Source organism: Diabrotica virgifera, chromosome 5 (genome assembly GCF_917563875.1).
Source record: "Diabrotica virgifera virgifera chromosome 5, PGI_DIABVI_V3a".
Taxonomy (NCBI): domain Eukaryota; kingdom Metazoa; phylum Arthropoda; class Insecta; order Coleoptera; family Chrysomelidae; genus Diabrotica; species Diabrotica virgifera.
The window spans coordinates 67,086,128-67,105,481 of NC_065447.1; the positions used below are offsets into that span (position 1 = coordinate 67,086,128).

At 31.7% G+C, this 19,354-nt stretch overlaps 2 protein-coding genes across 2 annotated transcripts in view; one reads left to right on the forward strand and one right to left on the reverse strand.

The window, feature by feature from the left end:
• Positions 1–1,520, reverse strand: part of LOC126884214 (zinc finger protein OZF-like) — a 55,983-nt gene extending 54,463 nt beyond the window's left edge. The window contains exon 1 of the mRNA XM_050650105.1: positions 996–1,520. Coding sequence (XP_050506062.1) covers positions 996–1,224 — 229 coding nt within the window. The 5' untranslated portion in view covers positions 1,225–1,520. The remainder of the gene's footprint in view (positions 1–995) is intronic.
• Positions 1,521–1,643: 123 nt separating this feature from the next.
• LOC126884217 (zinc finger protein 726-like) lies at positions 1,644–10,406 on the forward strand. Its single transcript, XM_050650113.1, has 2 exons — positions 1,644–1,985; positions 7,575–10,406. Exons 1-2 carry the CDS (start codon positions 1,757–1,759, stop codon positions 8,558–8,560), a joined length of 1,215 nt encoding a protein of 404 aa, XP_050506070.1. The 5' UTR covers positions 1,644–1,756; the 3' UTR covers positions 8,561–10,406.
• The last annotated feature ends 8,948 nt before the right edge of the window (positions 10,407–19,354 follow it).

Sequence of the window (19,354 nt, forward strand, 5' to 3'; positions counted from 1 at the left end):
AAAAAGTTGACTAACGTACCATCCATAAAGAATTTTTGAATTTGAGACGTATTAACGAATAGCGCGCAATACATCTAAGTTTCAGAATTTTTTTCGCTTGTTTTGGAAAATACCTCCATCACGATTTTTTTACATGTTATGCTTTATTATATTTACTTTGAGAATTTAACAAAAAACCGAGAAAAAAAGTTGACTAACGTACCATCCATAAAGGATTTTTGAATTTGAGTGGCATTATCTACTCACCGTCAATACATCGCCCGTTTAAATTTTTTTTTCCAAACATATATAACATAACATTTTTCTTTTCAATATTATCTGTTTTATTTATTTTTGATAAATTTATACCAAATTTTTGTGAAAATATAAAAAAAAAATTTATGGATGAAATTTATGGCTAAGGTAACACCGGTCATTTATCGTATGTCATTGTAATAATATATACCAGTTTGTTAAAATTGTAGTTTTATACTGTTTTTGAAGGAAAGGAACGAAGGTTTACTATTGAAAATAAAACCATTTTGTAAAAGTACAAATTTTCTATGAATAGGTCAAACGATCAAAAACACTTGTAACGTCACATAAATGTATTTTCTACTGACGTTTATAACGTCTAATTTAAAATTCTGTTTACTTTATTGGAAAAATGTTAATGTAAAACCAAGTGACGTCACAATGCGTTTTGGACCACCTGTTTTAATTTGAATTTTTAATCGTCTTTAGGGGCCAAACGAAAGACAAACAAAACTTTTTTATCTTTGATACATGTTTTAAATTATGTTCTGTTGTGATTTATAACATTTTTTTCGAATTTAAAAATTTATGCAAGTTCCCTATTATACAAATCTGCAAAAAACACATTTTCCAATTTTTGTGGGTTACGAGCAGTATTAGAACGACATAGACGATATTATGATTTTTGTGGGTTATGAGCAGTATTAGAAGGACATACATGATATTATGATATTGGAGTATTGATCTGTGCTATTACTTACCTTCTTCATTTGTTGTTAGCTTTTCGTCAAATAGTGTACATTTATTTTCATCTTGTTCTACTTTAGTGTTTACAGGGAATTCATTTAAGTTAACATAATCAAATGCTTGATCTGTAGCAATTTGGGTCTTGGGTTCTTCTTTAATTTTCATTTTGAATGCATCCAAATGACCAACATTATCTATTTCTACTTTACAAGTTGTCTCACTAATTTCTTGTTTTATTTCCATATTATTACATAAATTTGCTTGTATGTAAAAATTGCACTTTTTTGTTTAAATAAAAAAAATCATTGTATAATAAATTTTAATGGGGAAATCTTTTAGACTGCCTTTTGCTGACACTTCATATATTAAAATAAGAATTATTGAAAATTTAAGTAATTAGCAGCAACACAATTTTATTAGATTAGAAAATAGGCTTGAATGTAAATTTCTAAAAACTTTTTTATAAATATAAACAAATATGACAGTTGGTTGACAGTGGCTTGTCATCAATTGTCTTGAATAACTCAGCTGTCCAGACAACTGGCTGATCTCTCTTGGAATTGTGGAATGCGTCGTTTCATTCAGTTCACTTCAGACTTCGTCTTCAGTTAGTGCTAAGTCTATCCTAAAGCAGAAGAAGAAGTCCTAAGTAAGGTTAACTCTTCTTAAAATTTATTTTTATACACTTGCTTTTTTGGACTAGGATGTAGATGTAAACATTAAACTAAACTCATTAAACTGAAATTGGTACTGTACATAAAATCAAATTAATAATATGGAAATAAAACCAGACACTAGTGAGAAAACTTGTAAAATAGAAATAGATAATTACATTCCTTTTGATGCCTTCAAAATTGAAATCAAGGAAGAACCCAAGCCAGAAACTGCTACAGATCAAGCATTTGATTATTTGAACTTGAATGCATTCCCTGTAAATATTAAAGTAGAACAAGATGAATATAAATTTACACTATTTGAAGAAAAGGAAACAACAGATGAAGAAGGTATTATCATATTATATGAATTAATTGTAAACAAACAAATGAATTTGTTTGTTTACTACATTTCCTCCAGCCCAAACCTCATAACTTCCAACAATTCTTCCCTATCCAATCTACTTTTTCCGAACCACTCATTCTGTATTCATGTATGTAGTACCTGGCATCGTCTCGAACTGTAAAATATCTTCAATTTGTAAGAAAGATTTAAACATCTCATATCTCGGAAACGAAGCATTTGTGGACATAGGTTTATAAAGCAAACTCTAATTTTTTTGTCATGTAAAACTACCATTTAAAATTTGTCTCACACCCTGTATTGATGAAAAACATAGCTAGTTGTTAAAGTACCTAACTTGTTTATTATCCAACATAAGCGATTAAACAAAAAAACAGAATGTTAAGAAAATCTGAGGCTATAGTGAGGTTTTAATTTCAGTATTTTGTAAATGCTAGAATATTCCACAGGGTGCAGGGTGTGGTGAACTTCGGGAAAAAAACATAGTTTGATTGGTACACCCAGTATACAATGACAATTTACCTGTCTAGCAACAATATTATTACAGCGATATTGTTAAAGAAAAAGGCTATAACATAATATGTTTTATATCAGCTACATATATTTTATATAAAAAGCTACAAGGTCATTAATTAGATTATATCATATCTACTAACATATTGTGACTAACATATATATGACCTTGTAGCTTTTTATATAAACTATATATGTAGCTTTTTTACAGGCCTTTTAGGCCCAGAGCTTTGTTGTTCTTTTCCATAGATTTCTGTTGCTTGTCAACTTCTTCCAGTGTGGTATTCCCTTTTCTTTTAGGTCTTCTACTACTGCCTCTCTCCATCGCTTTCGTGGTCTTTCTCTCTTCCTTTTGTAATCTGGTACTCTCCATGCTATTTTCTTGACCACTGTATCATCGTTTATTCTTTCTACATGGCCCAACCACTGCAACCTTCTTGATTTTATTACACTATATATTTGTGCTTTTCTGTAAATATTATAAACTTTCAGTATGCTTAGAACCTTCATAGTGTAAACACACATTGAAGACGAGCTCATTATAAAGCAATTAGTGATTAGTTTGTTAACTAGTTGATTTATACAAAAAATAGTAAGGAAATATGGCTTCCGAGAGCAGCAAAATGGAAGAAGAAATGGAAATGGATGATACCGGACAGTGGATTAAAGTCAAAAGAAAAAAGAAAAAACATTTGTCAAATCCAGCAAAAAGAAGCACACAACCACAACTGTCTCAACAACAAGTTCAAGACATAATATTAGGTCCGCCTTCTTCTGAAAACCCAACACATCAAACCCAGCAAAACTCACAAAAAGATATCAACATTCAAAGTCATCAAAAAAAGTAACAAACAACACACATAATTATGCAAATAGAAAACATCATGACTCAAAACTATAAACAATTTTTTTTTATAACAACACATCAAGATTTCAGTTTGCTAATTATTGGAATGTAGAAAATCCAAACTCTTCTGATGTGATAATAAAAACTAGAAGTGGTTTTATTTTAAAAGGTAATCAAGATAATAACCACATTAAAACAAAGCTGAAATCATTAGTCCAGTCAAGTGTGGTCAAAGAATACAAAGAAACAAATTCTAACCAAAATCAGTCAACACCAAATAAATCACAAAACACAACTTTTGCCTGTGTTACCTCATCAGTAGAATTGGATATCGAAGATACACATATAAAAGATCACCTTACCAATATCGGAATAAAACACAGATACTGCAAAAGAATTACATCGAGAAAAACTGGAAAATTGACACCTCTGATTAGAATACTTACGGGAGATTACTCATCATTTCAAAAACTATTAAGCGAGGGAGTTTCTTTAAGAACTACCACTGTCCTGTTTATCCCAGCCAACCACCTGAACCTCCTCCTATCCCATGTTCCAAATGTTTATTATATACCCACACTACAGAGAACTGTACCACATCAATAAGCTGTAGGAAATGCCAAAGAAAACATTCAACACAAATGTGCACCTCTCCTTTTCCAGAAAAGTGTTTGTCATGCAACGCTGAAGGCCACCAAGCATGGTTACCTAAATGTCCTAGCAGGCCAACTAAACCTATCGAAGGAATTCCTAATGCAGGCATTAAGTCTATGAACAAAAAATTCTCCGAAATGCCATCAGAAATTACTGGTACAAGCAGAATACATTCACCAATGACATACCACGATCATATTATTGAAACATATACTAACAAATTAAATAATCCCAAAATAAAGATTGTCAAGAAATCATAATTAAGCTAAAGAAGAGATTTGTCCATCTATATAAAATTGATACTACCCCAGTATTTAGCGGAAATCGACTATTTATACTCATGTTCGATATGGAAAAACCAACCAATGACTCAGGACCACAGGAAGGTCTTGCAATATTTCAGGATAATGGCTCATAAGGTGAGGTTTCTTTATTCAAATATCAATAGTTTTCAACCAAAGAAATATTTAATATACAACTATTTACAAGCTAACAATTTCGATAGTTTTACGTGTGTGGAAAGCAAAAATAAAGATTTTATTAACCCATATTGTGACTGGTCTATTATCCAACAAAAAGCAAATATATTAAACCAAAACTTCAGAGGCTGTCTTATACAATCCAGAAAAATGTTGAAAATGAGTAAAGAAAATCCTCTACGAAAAAACAACCCTCTTAATATGTATCATTTCCTTTTAAAGACTCCAAATTACATATTTTCGTTGTCTACATTCACAATTCTTCACTAATTGAAGAAACTATCTTTATTAAAGCACCCCTTTATGATTATTCAATAATCATTGGCGATTTTAACCCAAAATCAAGCCCCTCACATATGAAGCAAATCAAATGTTTTCTTCAAAATTCGAATTTTTGTCAAATACCTACTCCTCCTACGTTTATCATGACAGGTAACCCAAGCACAACTCCAGATATATTATTTTGTTCTAAGAATATTATAAATAATATCACAAATATACTTGTAACTCCAGATCTGGGCAGTGATCACTTGGCTTTGAAATTTGATTTTAATCTACATCATGATCCTGACCACATTAATGAAATTAAGCTTCCCAATATAGCAAAATGTAATGTACAAAATGTAAATAGAAGAATGAAAGAATTTTTGAATGTAAGGCATGAGATTTGCCCAAATTACATTAAAAATTTCAACACTATGTTGTCTAAATTAATAATAAAAAATTCGTCCAAGCAGAAGAAATCACCTTTTAATTATAATTTGCCACCCTTCACTTTATCTCTGATTAAATTGAAGAGACAGTTACTCAGGCAGATCCAAAAAAATGAGACACATGCATTAAAATCACAATTTAATGAACTAAATAAAGATATTCACAAACTTATATCACAATTTAAACAACATAAATGGATCCTAGCATGTAAAAGTATAAACTCCATGAAAGGAAAAACATACTGGAATGAAATAAAAAACTGTCCAAATATTTAGATAACAGATTTCAGAACTGATATATGATGGCCAGACATATAGTACATATGAAGAAAAATGTAGTGCTTTTGCAAGATACTTTGAAGATACCTACAAATTTAATGAAGATAACAATTTTGATAGAGATACCTTAGAGGAGGTGGATAGTTGGTTTGAAATTTTTTATGAAAATAGTCGTAATCCGAATGCTCTTCAGAACATCACAGAAGATGAATATGACGAGGCTCTATATAAAGGAAAGAACACAGCTCCAGGCAAAGATTCCATCAATCGTAAAATCCTTAGACAACTAGATCCAGATATTCATAAGGGGACAATGAGCATATATAATTATTCTATCATGAATCATTTCTTCCCGGATTAGTAGAAGACAGGTATTGTAATAGTTATTCCTAAACCTATACTAACCATCAACTACCTCAAAATTACCGCCCAATCACCCTTCTCCCAGTAATTGGAAAAAATTTTGAGAAAATTATCCAAAGAAAATTGTATAATGAATTAAACCAACATATTCCAGCACACCAGTTTGGATTTAGAGAAAAATCATCAACAATCCTTCCTCTTTCAATAGTAACATCCAATATACAGGCAGCAAGATTGCAAGGACTAAAGGCCGCTGGAGTTTTCTTGGACATCAAGAAGGCTTTTGACTCCGTTTGGCATAGAGGATTATTACATAAACTCAACAGAATGAAATGCTCCCCTTCTCTAATATGGATTGTTGACGAATTTCTTAGAAGGCGCAGGTGTATAGTTAAAATCAATGAAACATACTTCCATTTATTTTCAATTCAACAAGGAGTTCCACAAGGTTCACCACTCTCCCCTCTATTGTATAACCTCTATTGCAGTGACATAATATGCGACAATAGACTAACCAATACTAATTTGCTTCAATTTGCTGATGACACTGCAGTGATATCATATGGAAAACATTTAATAAAGACAATGGACTTATTGCAGAGGCAGGCGGATGACACAATATCTTGGGCAAATAAATGGAGATTAACAATAAATCCTTCTAAAACAAAATAAATAATATTTAACCATAGAATCCAAGATCACTCTCCAACTATACTATAAACATATATGACAATATTATTAAACCCTCCCAAACTGTCAAGTATTTGGGAATAGAAATAGACAACAAATTGAATTTCAACCACACAGCAGTTATAAAAAGAAAAATTATAACGAGAGCAAAACACTTCAGAAGTTTAACACACAAAAATGAGGGAATTACGATTGAAATCGCAGCCAATACTTGGCCCTACAGGCCCATGGTGGAGTATGGTTCTACAATTTATAATTCTAAAGGTCTTGCCAAAAACAATATAAAAGTGGGTGAAACAGCTAGACTTCGACAAATCACTAGAATGCGCCATCCTGATAATCCACTTCATAATCCATTAAACAGAATGCTGTACGATAAAACTGGAATTGAACCTATTAGTGAGACTCAATAAGTTGTTTAAATATTTATCTATTAATGACAATAACAAAAATTTGATTGAGACATTGTGAAGATACCAGAGAACAGTGAATTTTGAAGAAATCTGCTACACATCAAGATAATAAACAACTCTATTTAAATTATCATCTATTATTGTAACTAATGTGTCTAGTGATATTGTAATTACTGCCGTACTTTTTTTTTTAATTATTCTATTGTATTAATATTAACAAAAAACATTAAGTGTAATAATGTATAATAATTGTGTAAATTGGCTGAAAGACTTCGGTCGATGGCCTTTTGGTACATTGTATCAATAAAGTATCTCTCTCTCTCTCTATAAACTTTTTCATTTGTCCTTCTTATATACCCTTCCTCTATTCTTTTGTTGTTTGGTTGAGTATCCATGTCCCACATCCATATATTGCTGTTGGTAGCTGTAGGTTTTTAACATGCAAAAAAAGAGTAGTAGAGATTGAAGTGTTACAACTGTTTTAAAGCCGTAAGGAATAATATTTAATGGGGGAATAAACTTGGAAAGGTCAATTTGGGCTACAGTATACATTTTATTATATTTCTTTATTTCTGCAATAATTTTTCTGTTCCAGTAAAATATTTATAGTCAGTTTGTTTTTTAGGTTGTCCCCAGGAGGATAACAAAATGAAAATTATGGAAACGTTACATTCGTCTCATACAGAAAAATCTACAGGTCATCACGTTGAAGGAACAATATTAAATACAAATATGGAATTTGGTACTGGACAAAGATCTTACCAATGTGAAATATGTTTCAAGCAGTTTTCTCAAATAAGCAATTTGAAATCACATTTAAAAGTGCATACTGGTGAAAAACCGTACAAGTGTGAAGTTTGCTCCAAGCAGTTTTCTCGAAAATACGATTTAACTGAACATACGAAACGTCACACTGGAGAAAAACCTCATGAGTGCAAAACCTGTTTAAAACAGTTTACCACAAAAAGATATTTGAAACTTCATTTAAAAACGCACACGGGAGAAAAACCGTATAAGTGCGAAACTTGTTTAAAGCAGTTTAGGGCTGCAAGTGATCTAAAAAGACACTTGAAAACACACAATGAGGAAAAACTTTACAAGTGTGAAATTTGTTTAAAGCAGTTTGTTACTACACATGATCTGAAAAGACATTCGAGATGGCACACTGGAGAAAGACTTTACAAGTGTGAAATTTGTTTGAAGCAGTTTATTTCTTCAAGTGATTTAAAAAGACATTTGAAAACACACACCGGGGAAAAACTTCACAAGTGTGAAATTTGTGTTAAGCAGTTTTTTCAAGCAATTAATTTGAAAACACATTTGAGAGTGCACACAGGAGAAAAACCTTACAACTGCGAAATTTGTTCAAAGCGCTTTTCTACTCACAGTCAGTTGAGACAACATTTGAATAGACACACTGGGGAAAAACCTTACAAGTGTGAAATTTGTTTAAAGCAGTTTACTACAACAAGTAATTTAAATATACATTTGGGAATACACAATGAAGAAAAAAAAATTGAGTGTGAAATTTGTTTTAAGAAGTTTACTGCTAAAAGTCATTTGAATAGACACTTGAGACTGCATACTGGAGAAGAAATCTTACAAGTGTGAAATCTGTTTAAATATGTTTCCTATTAAAAGTCATTTGAAGAAACACTTGAGAGTGCACACTGGAGAAAAACCTCACAAGTGTGAAATTTGTTTTAAACAATTTGGTGAAGCAGGTCATTTGAAAATACATTTAAGAGTGCACACTGGAGAAAAACCGCACAAGTGTGAAATTTGTTTAAAGCAGTTTAGTACTGCAAGTGATGTAAGAAGACATTTGCCAACACATACTGGGGAAAAACCATACAAGTGTGAAATTTGTTTAAAGCAGTTTTCTTACACAAATGCGTTGAAAAGACATTTGAAGCTGCACAGTGGAGATCAACAAGTGTGACATTTGTTTTAAGCATTTAAGTCTTGTACTGGAGTAAAGACCGTTTACAGAACATTCAAGAAGACCATCCAACTGTAAGAAACTTACTTATTCTTCGCTCCATACGGAGCATAGGTAGGATTACCATAATTTATTAAGGCCAAATCTGGACAGGGGTAGTCCAAGGAAAAAAACATATCCTTGACCTTGCCTTTTTACACCCCCAAAGTTAGTATTGGTATTATCAGCACAAAGGCAAACTACTTTTGAATCAATAGAGTACTTTTTAATACATTTTAAAACATGTTCTACTAAAAGATCAGATGTTTCACCCGGAAGTTCATCAAAAAAAGTTTCACGTTGACACCATTTTGCTTAAAATAACGAACACATACCGGAGCCAGTTTGATTTCGTTTCTGTTTGAACTATCAATTGTAACCGTAATAGAATTTGTATCTTTGAGATCTTCGAGTAATTTGTTAAATATGTTTTTTAGTAAAGAAAAAAATCCGACATTTCTCATATCCGGACGGTCCGGACGTATGGTAACCCTAAGCATAGGGCATTAACTATTTGCCTCCATTCTGTCCTATCCTTTGCACTGATCTTTATTTCTACCCAGGTTTTCCCAATAGCACTAATTTATTTCTCGACACTTCTTTTCCACGTTTCTACTGGTCTACCTAGTCTTCTCTTTCCATGTGTTGTGTATTCTAGGACTTGCCTCGCTATGTCTGTGTCGGGTGTCCTTAGCGTATGTCCCATCAACTCCATTTCCTTTTGCATATTGTCTTAGATATAGGCTCCTGGTTAGTAATAATTAGTTAAATTTCTCTATCGTTTTTAATCCCGTGCCTCCATAGTGACATTCCCATTTCTCTTGGTGTATTTACATAGTTTCATTATCTTAGTTTTTCTGACGTTTGTGTTAAGTCCAACCTTCTTCCCTGCCTCTGCTACTTTTTCAGTTTTGTATTGCATGTGCTGTCTTTTTCTGTTAAAAGGCATATCATCTGCAAATTCCAAGTCCTCAAGTTGGTTAAAAACATTCCATCTTATTCCAGTCTTATTACTAGTAGCCTTGAACATGATCCAGTCGATTACTATCAGGCATAATCAGGGCCCGCTCTAACGCTCTTTTTGCTTCAAAAAAGAAAGAAAAAATCAAAGAAATAAATCGGTCCCTTATCTTAGCCTGAAAATTCAAAATGAGGTGATAGATTTGCTTGGAAACTCGAATTAAAAGTGAACTAATTCATAATATTGGTGCATCTTCATTTTTTTCGATAGTTATAGATACAACTCAAGACATTTCAAAAATAGACCAACTTAGTTAGTTTCTCGATATGTATAAATTGTGTATGTCGAAGAAAATGTCTTGGATGCTATAACTAATAATTCATTTTTAGGATTTGTTCCGATAACTGACCAAACTGCGTGTACAAGAGGCTACTTTTGTATTACATATATTATAAATTGACAATGTACATATATGGTAAAAATGATATTTAAATAAATGTATAAACTACAGTAAATTGGTTTCTCAAATTAATGGTTAAATGGTTTCTCAAAATGAAATTATAACAGCCGACGAACAACAAGATTTTAGGTCGGAAAGATCATGCACCGACGCTGTATTTATAATGGCAAGGTCAAAAGAAATCATTAGAATACAACAAACCGGCATATTTATGTTTCGTGGACCATAAGGAAGCATTTGGCAAGGTCAAATTAAAGGACGTTATCCATTTGTTATACTCAAGAGAGGTACCTCTAGGAATAATTCAAACGGTCGAGAACATCTACCACAACAGCACAATAAAAGTAAAAGTAGAAGATGACCTATTGAAACTGGCAATGGGATAAGACAGGGGGATTCCCTGAGTCCTTTATTGTTCAACCTCATCATGGATGAAATAATAAAAAAGGATACCAAATGGGAGAATAGCAACTTCAAATAAAAATCCATGAGGAAAATAAAATTCCTGTAGCTGGCTGTATAACATAAATCACAAAAAATACTAGATACTTTGTAAAAGTTATATTTAAAAGTCCCTAAATAAGGTGTTACATTGCATCACAGAACATTTTCGGATTAAAAAATCCATCATTAGTGTTAAAAAGCCAATAGTGTGTATGCCGGACTCAGCAAAATGTTTTGGGTAAAAACTCTTTAAATGTTGAATGTGTTTTCAAAGACAACACTTGTATGGAACAAAATATGTATTAAATATAGTTATAAGGTATACAAATATAATCATTGCAGAAGAATGTTTAAATTTCTCTAGATTTTAACTTTCTATAGACGGCAACGACAAGTCTGATAGTCGTTCCAGTCCCAACGAAGTCCTGATGGTAGTTTTTAATCAATTTTAATTTTGAAAAACTTCTTTTGGCTACGGCAAGAGTTACCGGAAAGCTTAAAAACAGAAAACGTGCTGTTATTTTCTCAGGAAAGCTTGATCCAAGGTTATTATATTTTATCATTAGTGAGTTCTTTAACAGATTGACTTTTTTGAATTTCAGTTTTTGAAAACTGCAATGCAAGGTTATTATATTTTATCATTAGTAAGTTCTTTAACAGATTGACTTTTTTGAATTTCAGTTTGTAATCAGTTTTTGAAAGCAAGTAATTGTTTATAAAGATCAAATGAAATGTCTTTATCGTATTTAGTAGTCAGTCTTTTGACTTTCTCTTTTATATATATAATTTCAGCTGGACGTTATATATGTTTCTCGGGTTGTAAAATTTCAAACGTTTTACTTAAGTCACAGAGACTTTGAAACCTTTGAAAACAGCAATAATATATTGACTCTGAAGTACATAAGTATAATTAATAAAAAAAGAATGTGTGTACTTTGTACGCACGTAAGAAGTTATTCTTCTATTATATAATTTCAACGAAGTAAATATACTTAACAGGTTATTTGTATTTTATTTAAATATTAAACTAACTTTCTTATCTACCACTTTCAAAATTTTTTTATTAAAACAACCAAAAATTAAAAAAAATATGAATCGTTCAGGATTGGAACCCGCGACCTTCCGATCTCTGATCCAACGCTCTACCAACTACGACTACGCCACCGAGCTTCTTGTAAGTGACACGTAAGTTTCGGATATAATTACACAACACGGTGACAAATATGTCGAGTATAAAATTGTTATACCTACATAATATTTTATTATCTTACTAAAGAGGAAGACAAATCCAAAAATTATAATAAATAATACATTTACTAAAAACACTAATATATTCTTTTAATGACTTATTTGCGCTGATACAGATACATACATATTATGTACCTCTTGAAAGATTAGCAACGAACTATATACTGTCTGTGCGCATGCGCGCCGATTAATGAAATTTACTCTCAATCGCGCCTAAAGAAGAATAACTTTAAAAAACCGCTTTGTTTCTTTTTGCCTGTTATTTTTAAACGGAGTTGTTACCCCCTACTTTTTGTTAGGTTTTTATTCGCTCCGAGCGTTAACAAAGTGTCAAAGCAAAATCGACCGACCTGCTCATGGTGGCGGTTGTTTGAAATTTTATATGGACGCTTTGTGTATGTTTAAATGGGACATTTAAAAAAATGTCGTGTCACGCTAGTGATATTATGTATTAATATAAACAGAAAATAAAAACGCACTATAAATTCTTCATTTTCCAATATTGATTATCAGTTTGATTTTGTATGCATAACCTCACTATCGCAGTTTATGTCAATAAATATTTATTAACGAAAAAGAAAATATTTTGTTGCACTATAAATTACAGTATAAATTAATAACTAATGAATTCTAACAATTGTATTCGGTTATTATCACTACAAAATAAAATATTCAAGTTTAACAAAATAATCCCATAAGACTCAATGTTAAAACGTCCTTACAAAATCTGACAGCGTATCACGTGACTGTACGTAGAGGGGAGACGCACGGAGCCAATACTCGTTTATCAAATCATAAAATTAATTTTGATTTCTTTTATCTTTCAGCCTATTTAAAAGATACTTAGTAAATACCAGATTTCTGTAAATTATTGCTTTCATTCTGCAGATCTTTAGAAACAGGGTTGATTATTTAAACAATGATGAAAAAAAGATGATAAACACTATTATACTTTTACATTCATCAAATAATGATCTATGTGGAAAAAGAATGGGTGCATTCAGCAGACGCAATCGCTAACTAATCGATTAGTGATTTTCTGAGAAAATGCCATGATACTATAAATAACAAGATAATATATTGCGCATCTCGAAGATAAGGGAGTCGTGACGTAACTGGAGACCCAAGTTCGTAATGGTTCGTAATTACCGAATGATTTCCGATTAGTTTGAATTGCTCGCAGTTGTATAGTCCAGGCTGTATGGTCGCCCCCGTTAGGTAAATTATTCCGATTCGATTTTTTTGTACAAACTTACTAAAAAAGAGTTCCTTATAACAAATCCGCAGTGGCACAAATCCTTTTTAGCTCATAATAACCCAAAGAATCAAAAAAAATTATACGAAGTGAAAAAATTGTTTTGAATTTGTTTAAAAAAATTGTTTAAACAATTTTCCGACCGCGGCACCTCCCGGCACTCTGTATATTTGTTATAAGGAACTCTTTTTAAGTGAGTTTGTGCAAAAAAATCGAATCAAAATATGTTACCTAACGGGGGCGACGATACAGCCTGGACTATAGGCTAACAACAAGAATTCAAATTCCAGTCTCCAGTTACATCATGCGATGCGCGAACTTATACGTATTTGCGCTACGGGAAGATACTATATTGTTTTATAGTATCATGCTGAATGCCACAAAAATTGTGGCATTCAGCATAAAATCACAAATCGATTAGTTAGCGATTGCGTCTGCTGAATGCACCCATGACAATCCATTGACCAGTGATGTGGGAGGGAGGGGATGCGGCATACGGTGAAGTAGATGGGCTCGGTTTCACTCGCAAAAACGCTCCATCCAATATGGCGGAACAACTCTTTGGTAGTATATTTTGCTCTATATAAAATATATAACTATAAAATTATATTATATTATATAAGTATATGTGTGTGTGTGTGTTTGAGCATTATTGGCTTCGGAGTCAATGTCCATTCGCCATCTTACCTTTTTGGGATTATTTGTATTATTTATGCGGAAGCTCCAAAGGAGTGCTTCCTGCTTTCTACTGATTTGTTCAGGTATGTATCCAATCACAATCCTGCTCCAATTTTACAAAGAACTATTTTATATACCTATATCTAATTTTCAACGATTTTTGTTTTTATTTGGAATTATTTCTTTTCATTTTGATTTTTTTTTTTATCATTTTTTTATGTATTTTTTTTTTTTATTTATTTATTTTTTTTTATTTTTTTTTATATATATATATTTTTTTGATATATTTTTTTATTTTTCATTGTCTTTTTCAATATAATTTGGGATATTAGACTAGGACACAATTTGACGCTCAGGGGTCGATCAGAGCATTTAGACGAGACAGGTGGACCTCGGATAGGCGTAGGGCTTAACACGAAAGGAAAAAAAAACATAGGTTATAAACTTAATCTAATACATAAAATATGTTTGTACAAAATTTGATAAACATTGAAATCTTCTGCTCTTAATAGTTGAGTTAGGTTATATGGTCTGGTGATTTTGGGTATTTTGGCCATTTCTTCATTTAATAATTTAACCTCGTTTATTATTCTAGAACAGCCTAGGATCATGTGCTCCGCTGTACCTTCTTCTCCACATGAACAATTAGGAGAATCACTCAATTTTATTTTATATTTGTACTGGGGAGTTAAAACATGGTTGAACCTTAACCTGCACAAAACAGAGAAAAACCGCTTGCTTCCCGACAGTCTTGAGAACCAAGACTGGCCAGGAGGCTTGGTAACTATGTTTTTATAAAATTTTCCCTTTGGACTGTTACTATACATTTCTCTCCATTCGGCTAGTATTATGGGTTTTACGTGGCAGGCAATTTCACTGTGGGGACATTTATAACTTAAAAGCTCTCCAGTTCTACTTCCTTTCTTAGCATCTTCGTCCACTTCTTCATTCTCTTTTATTCCACAATGTCCTTTAATCCAAACTAATGATACATTGATTTTTTTTGTTTGTAATTCTTGAAGTTTAATAATTATAGTAGTCAAAATATAATTACTACTGACTTGGTGGATATTTTTTATTTTAATAATAGCACTTTTACTATCAGAACAAATTGCAAATGATTCTGCTGTAATTTTCATATTACTTATATACAGGAGAGCTTCTAATATGGCTATTAATTCTGCAGTATATATTGTAAGCTTTTCATTTAATTTAAAGGATTTTTTATGATTTTTATGTGGATCAAATATAGCGCAACCTACTTTCTTGTTGTTCTTTGATGCATCCGTGAATATATATTGACATCTGGGAAGATACTTTTCTAAATCCTCCTCAAATATGTATTGTCTAATCCTTGGGTGAAATTTTGAATAGTCTTGGAGAAAAACACAGTTAATTGGATGGATGTTATAAATATTTATGCTATATAATGGATCTATATCTGAAGAGTATATTTCTTCTATTACGTTATTTATTACATAATATGACTCAGTAATAGTTAAACTTTTTTTCAACTTCCAATAACTATGGGTAAGATCCGATGTAAACAGTATATTGATTTTTTGGACTAAGTTGCTATTTTTAGAACTTAATTTAGCTATAAAATTGGAAGCTAAAATCTTTCGGCGATATTTTAGTGGAGTTTCTGCTACTTCGGCAAATAAGCAATCAATTGGTGTACTTTTTAAAGCCCCTAGGCATAGCCTTAGACACTTATTTACTACGTGATCTATTTTTTCTAGTTGACTTTTGGAAGCTTGGTCATAGAAGAAACTACCATAATCCAGTATTGACCTAATGTAGGATTTGTACAAAAGGATTGCTACGTTTGGATCTGATCCCCATTTTGTTCCACACACTGACCGTAAGATGTTAATTCCTTTTTCAGTTTTCTTGATTAAATAATCTATGTGGTTTTTCCATGTCATTTTTTTATCCAGATACATTCCTAGGTATTTTACAGATGCCCGTACACTATACTTTGTTGTATCCAATGTTATTTCTGTTGGAATGTGTTTTCTTTTCCTCGTAAAAATGCAGACTTCTGTTTTTTTCCTGGAAATTTTTAGGCCATTTTCATTGCACCATTTATTAAGGTTCTTATAGGCTATATTTAATTTTTTGCACCCTTCTTCAATATACTGGCATGGGGAATATATACAAATGTCATCGGCAAATTGTAGTATAGAAACGGTCTCACTACATTTAATTTTACTTTCCAGATCTGCTGTATATATTAAGTATAGTACAGGGCTTAGTATACTTCCTTGTGGTAACCCAATATTGGTCGTTTTAGGTCCCAATGTTTCATCATTTATATTTATTGACACTGACCTATCGGAATATAGTAATCTTATACGTGAGGTCAAAGATTGGGAGATTCCCATTTTTTCCATTTTTTCATAGAGAATGTCTAATATGACGTTATCATATGCTGATTCTATGTCTACGAAAATTGCTGGAACGGAGTTGTTATTAGTAAAGGCGATATTTATATCACTTACTAGGTTGCCGATATTTTCAATAGTTGAGCATCCTCTTCTGAAGCCAAACTGTAATTTAGGTAATTTTTTATTATTTTCGAGCCAATGAACTAGTCTGACTTTGATCATTCTTTCTACAGTTTTTAATACACAAGAAGCTAGAGAAATTGCTCTATATGACTCTGGATCTTCCGCATCTCTATTTGGTTTCAGAATTGGGATTGCTTTATATTCCTTCCAGCTTGTTGGAAATTCTGCCCGATTCCATATTGAGTTAATTATGTTGCGAAAAATTTCAATACTTGATTCTGACAAACTAGCGAGCATTTTATAATAAATGTTATCAACTCCAGGTGCTGTGTTATTGTTTGTTTTAAGGCTTTGTTTTATTTCCATACTTGAAAATTCACTATCTATATCATCCGTGCTCAGTGAAATAGTCGGCCGAATATTTGTTTCCACCCAACTTGGAGCAATTTTATTAAAGAATGTTTCTACCCACTCACCTATTTGGATCCTATTTCTTGGGGGATTAAATGTATTTTTTATTTTCTTTATATACTTCCATATATCTTTTATTGGTGTGTTTCTGTTAAGTTGTTTGCAAAAATCTTGCCAAGAATCTTTTTTGCTTTGTAATATTATTTTTTTGGCGACTGCTACTGAATTTTTATATTTTAAATAGTTAGTTAAATTTGACTGCCTTTTATAAAGCAAAAAAGCTTCTTGTTGACATTTAATAGCATTTGCACATCTCTGTTTCCACCAAACTTTGCTAAATTCTGATTTGATCTCTGTTCTCTTCTGTGGGATTGCTAGTTTTGTAGCATGATTTATTGACTCTATAAAACTTTTATATGACCTTTCGTTATTACTTCCATCTAATTGTTCATCTACTATCTGAGAGAAAAAAGACCAGTCAGCTTTATTTAAATTAACTTGGTTTTTACACTTAAAGGATAATTTAGTAGTATTAAAATGTGTTTCAATTAGAACAGGAAAATGATTGGAAGTACCTAATGGTGTAATATCAGTTTTCCAATCACAATTTAAAGTTATATCTCTAGAGCATATTGTAATATCTATAGCAGATTTGTTATTACTTCCAAATCTAGGTATTAATGTTTCGCTTCCTGTATTTAAATAATTTAAGTTACACTCCTCTATAGCACCGAGAAGACTTGAACCCGCTATGTCTGAATAACTATTTCCCCATGCAGTATGATGACAATTGAAATCTCCTCCTACCAAAAATGGCTTTTCTAAGCTATCAAAAAAGGTAACCCAATCTGTTTCTCTAATGTTTAGTTTTGGTTTGGCATATATAGAGTATAGATGGATTTTTATATTTTTATTTATTGAAACTGATACCGACACACATTCGACATCCTTTATCGGAGTAAATTTTGGCTTAGGAAAAAAGGTAAAGTATTTTCTTAATAAGATTGCAACTCCTCCAAAATTGTCATTACGGTCCTGTCTAAATATATTAAAATTATTAACAAAAAAATGTGAAGATTTCTTTAACCAAGTTTCCGAAAGCAAAACTACATTAATTTTATTGTCGAAAATGTATTTTTCAAAGTGACCTTTATTACACAAAATTGATCTAGCATTCCATTGCAGTATATTTAAGTTACTCATAGTCAGATAAAATTTGCGTTATACTGTCTTTTATGTTTTCAATAAGTGTACTATTTTTAATTTCTACATTTGAAAAAGTTAAAATATCTTTGATAAGGTTTAATAATGATTCGCAAGTTTTTATCTGTTTATTTACCGTGTTAGAGTCATCACAACCATTATTATAATTTGGTATATTTTTAAACTTATTGAAAACAGGTTCTGTTAAAGTTTTTGGATTTGAAATTATTTCTTTACGTTTTTCGAATGTTTCATCGATCTCTGGGGACATAGCTAACCTCCTTCTTTTTAAAGTAACAGTATAACGGTTAGAATTTGTGTTATTTTTTGCTACACTTGAAAAACTTGTTTCATGCTTAGAAGACGCCTCGGCGTATGATAGGTTTTCATATACCATAGTTCTTTTTATATTCTTCTGTCTAATAAATTCTGAACAATTTTTTTTATCAGTAGCGCAATGCTTTTCTTTACAATAAATGCATATTGGTTCATTTTTTTGGCAGCTTTCTGCCTTATGATCTTCTCCACAGTTTTTACAACGTTCTTTTGATCTACATTGCAGACTGACGTGCCCAAATCTTAAACAATTCAGGCACTGAATTATTCTTGGCACGTATTTTTCGACATCATACACCATTTTTTCTATTATTACCTTTGTGGGTAAAAGTTGACCTCTAAATGTAACTATAATAGTAGTTGTTGGAACAATTTCATTTTGGTCATTTTTACGTGAAATTCTTTTTACGTGACTTACTTCAAAATTGTTGCCCAATTTCGGTTTAATAATTTCTTTTAATTCCTGTTCCGATAATTCTAAGTCTATTTGTCTTACGACCCCCCTTACATGTGTAAAAAACATTGGGATGTATGTATCGTATTTATCTTTTAAGGTCTGTGCTGTTAATAATTTATTTGCGCTTGTATAAGAAGTTAATTCGACCTTTATTTTATTAGCTCCTATTATTGATATGTTAGCTATGTCCTGTTTAATTTCTGGAACAGAATTAATAATCAGTCTAGAGGTAGCTACCCTATGGAGATTCCCTATTCTCCCTGTTTTACTTTGAACATAAACAAAAAATGGAGCATTATCTTTAGAAGAATATTGATTAATATTTTTAATGACCGTATTTACGTCTACATTTTTCCCGGAAACAGTATCAGAATCATTAACAGTACTTATCTGTGAATTGGGATTTTGGAATCCTCTAAATTCCTCCACTGGAGAAGCTGGAAGATCCGGCACTGGCG

Excerpts from the sequence above, each read along its gene's own strand:
- LOC126884217 (XM_050650113.1), top strand. The coding sequence starts at position 1,757 with ATGGAAATAAAACCAGACACTAGTGAGAAAACTTGTAAAATAGAAATA. Across the intron at positions 1,986-7,574 it reads GGAAACAACAGATGAAGAAG|GTTGTCCCCAGGAGGATAAC; the intron begins GTATTATCATAT and ends TTTGTTTTTTAG.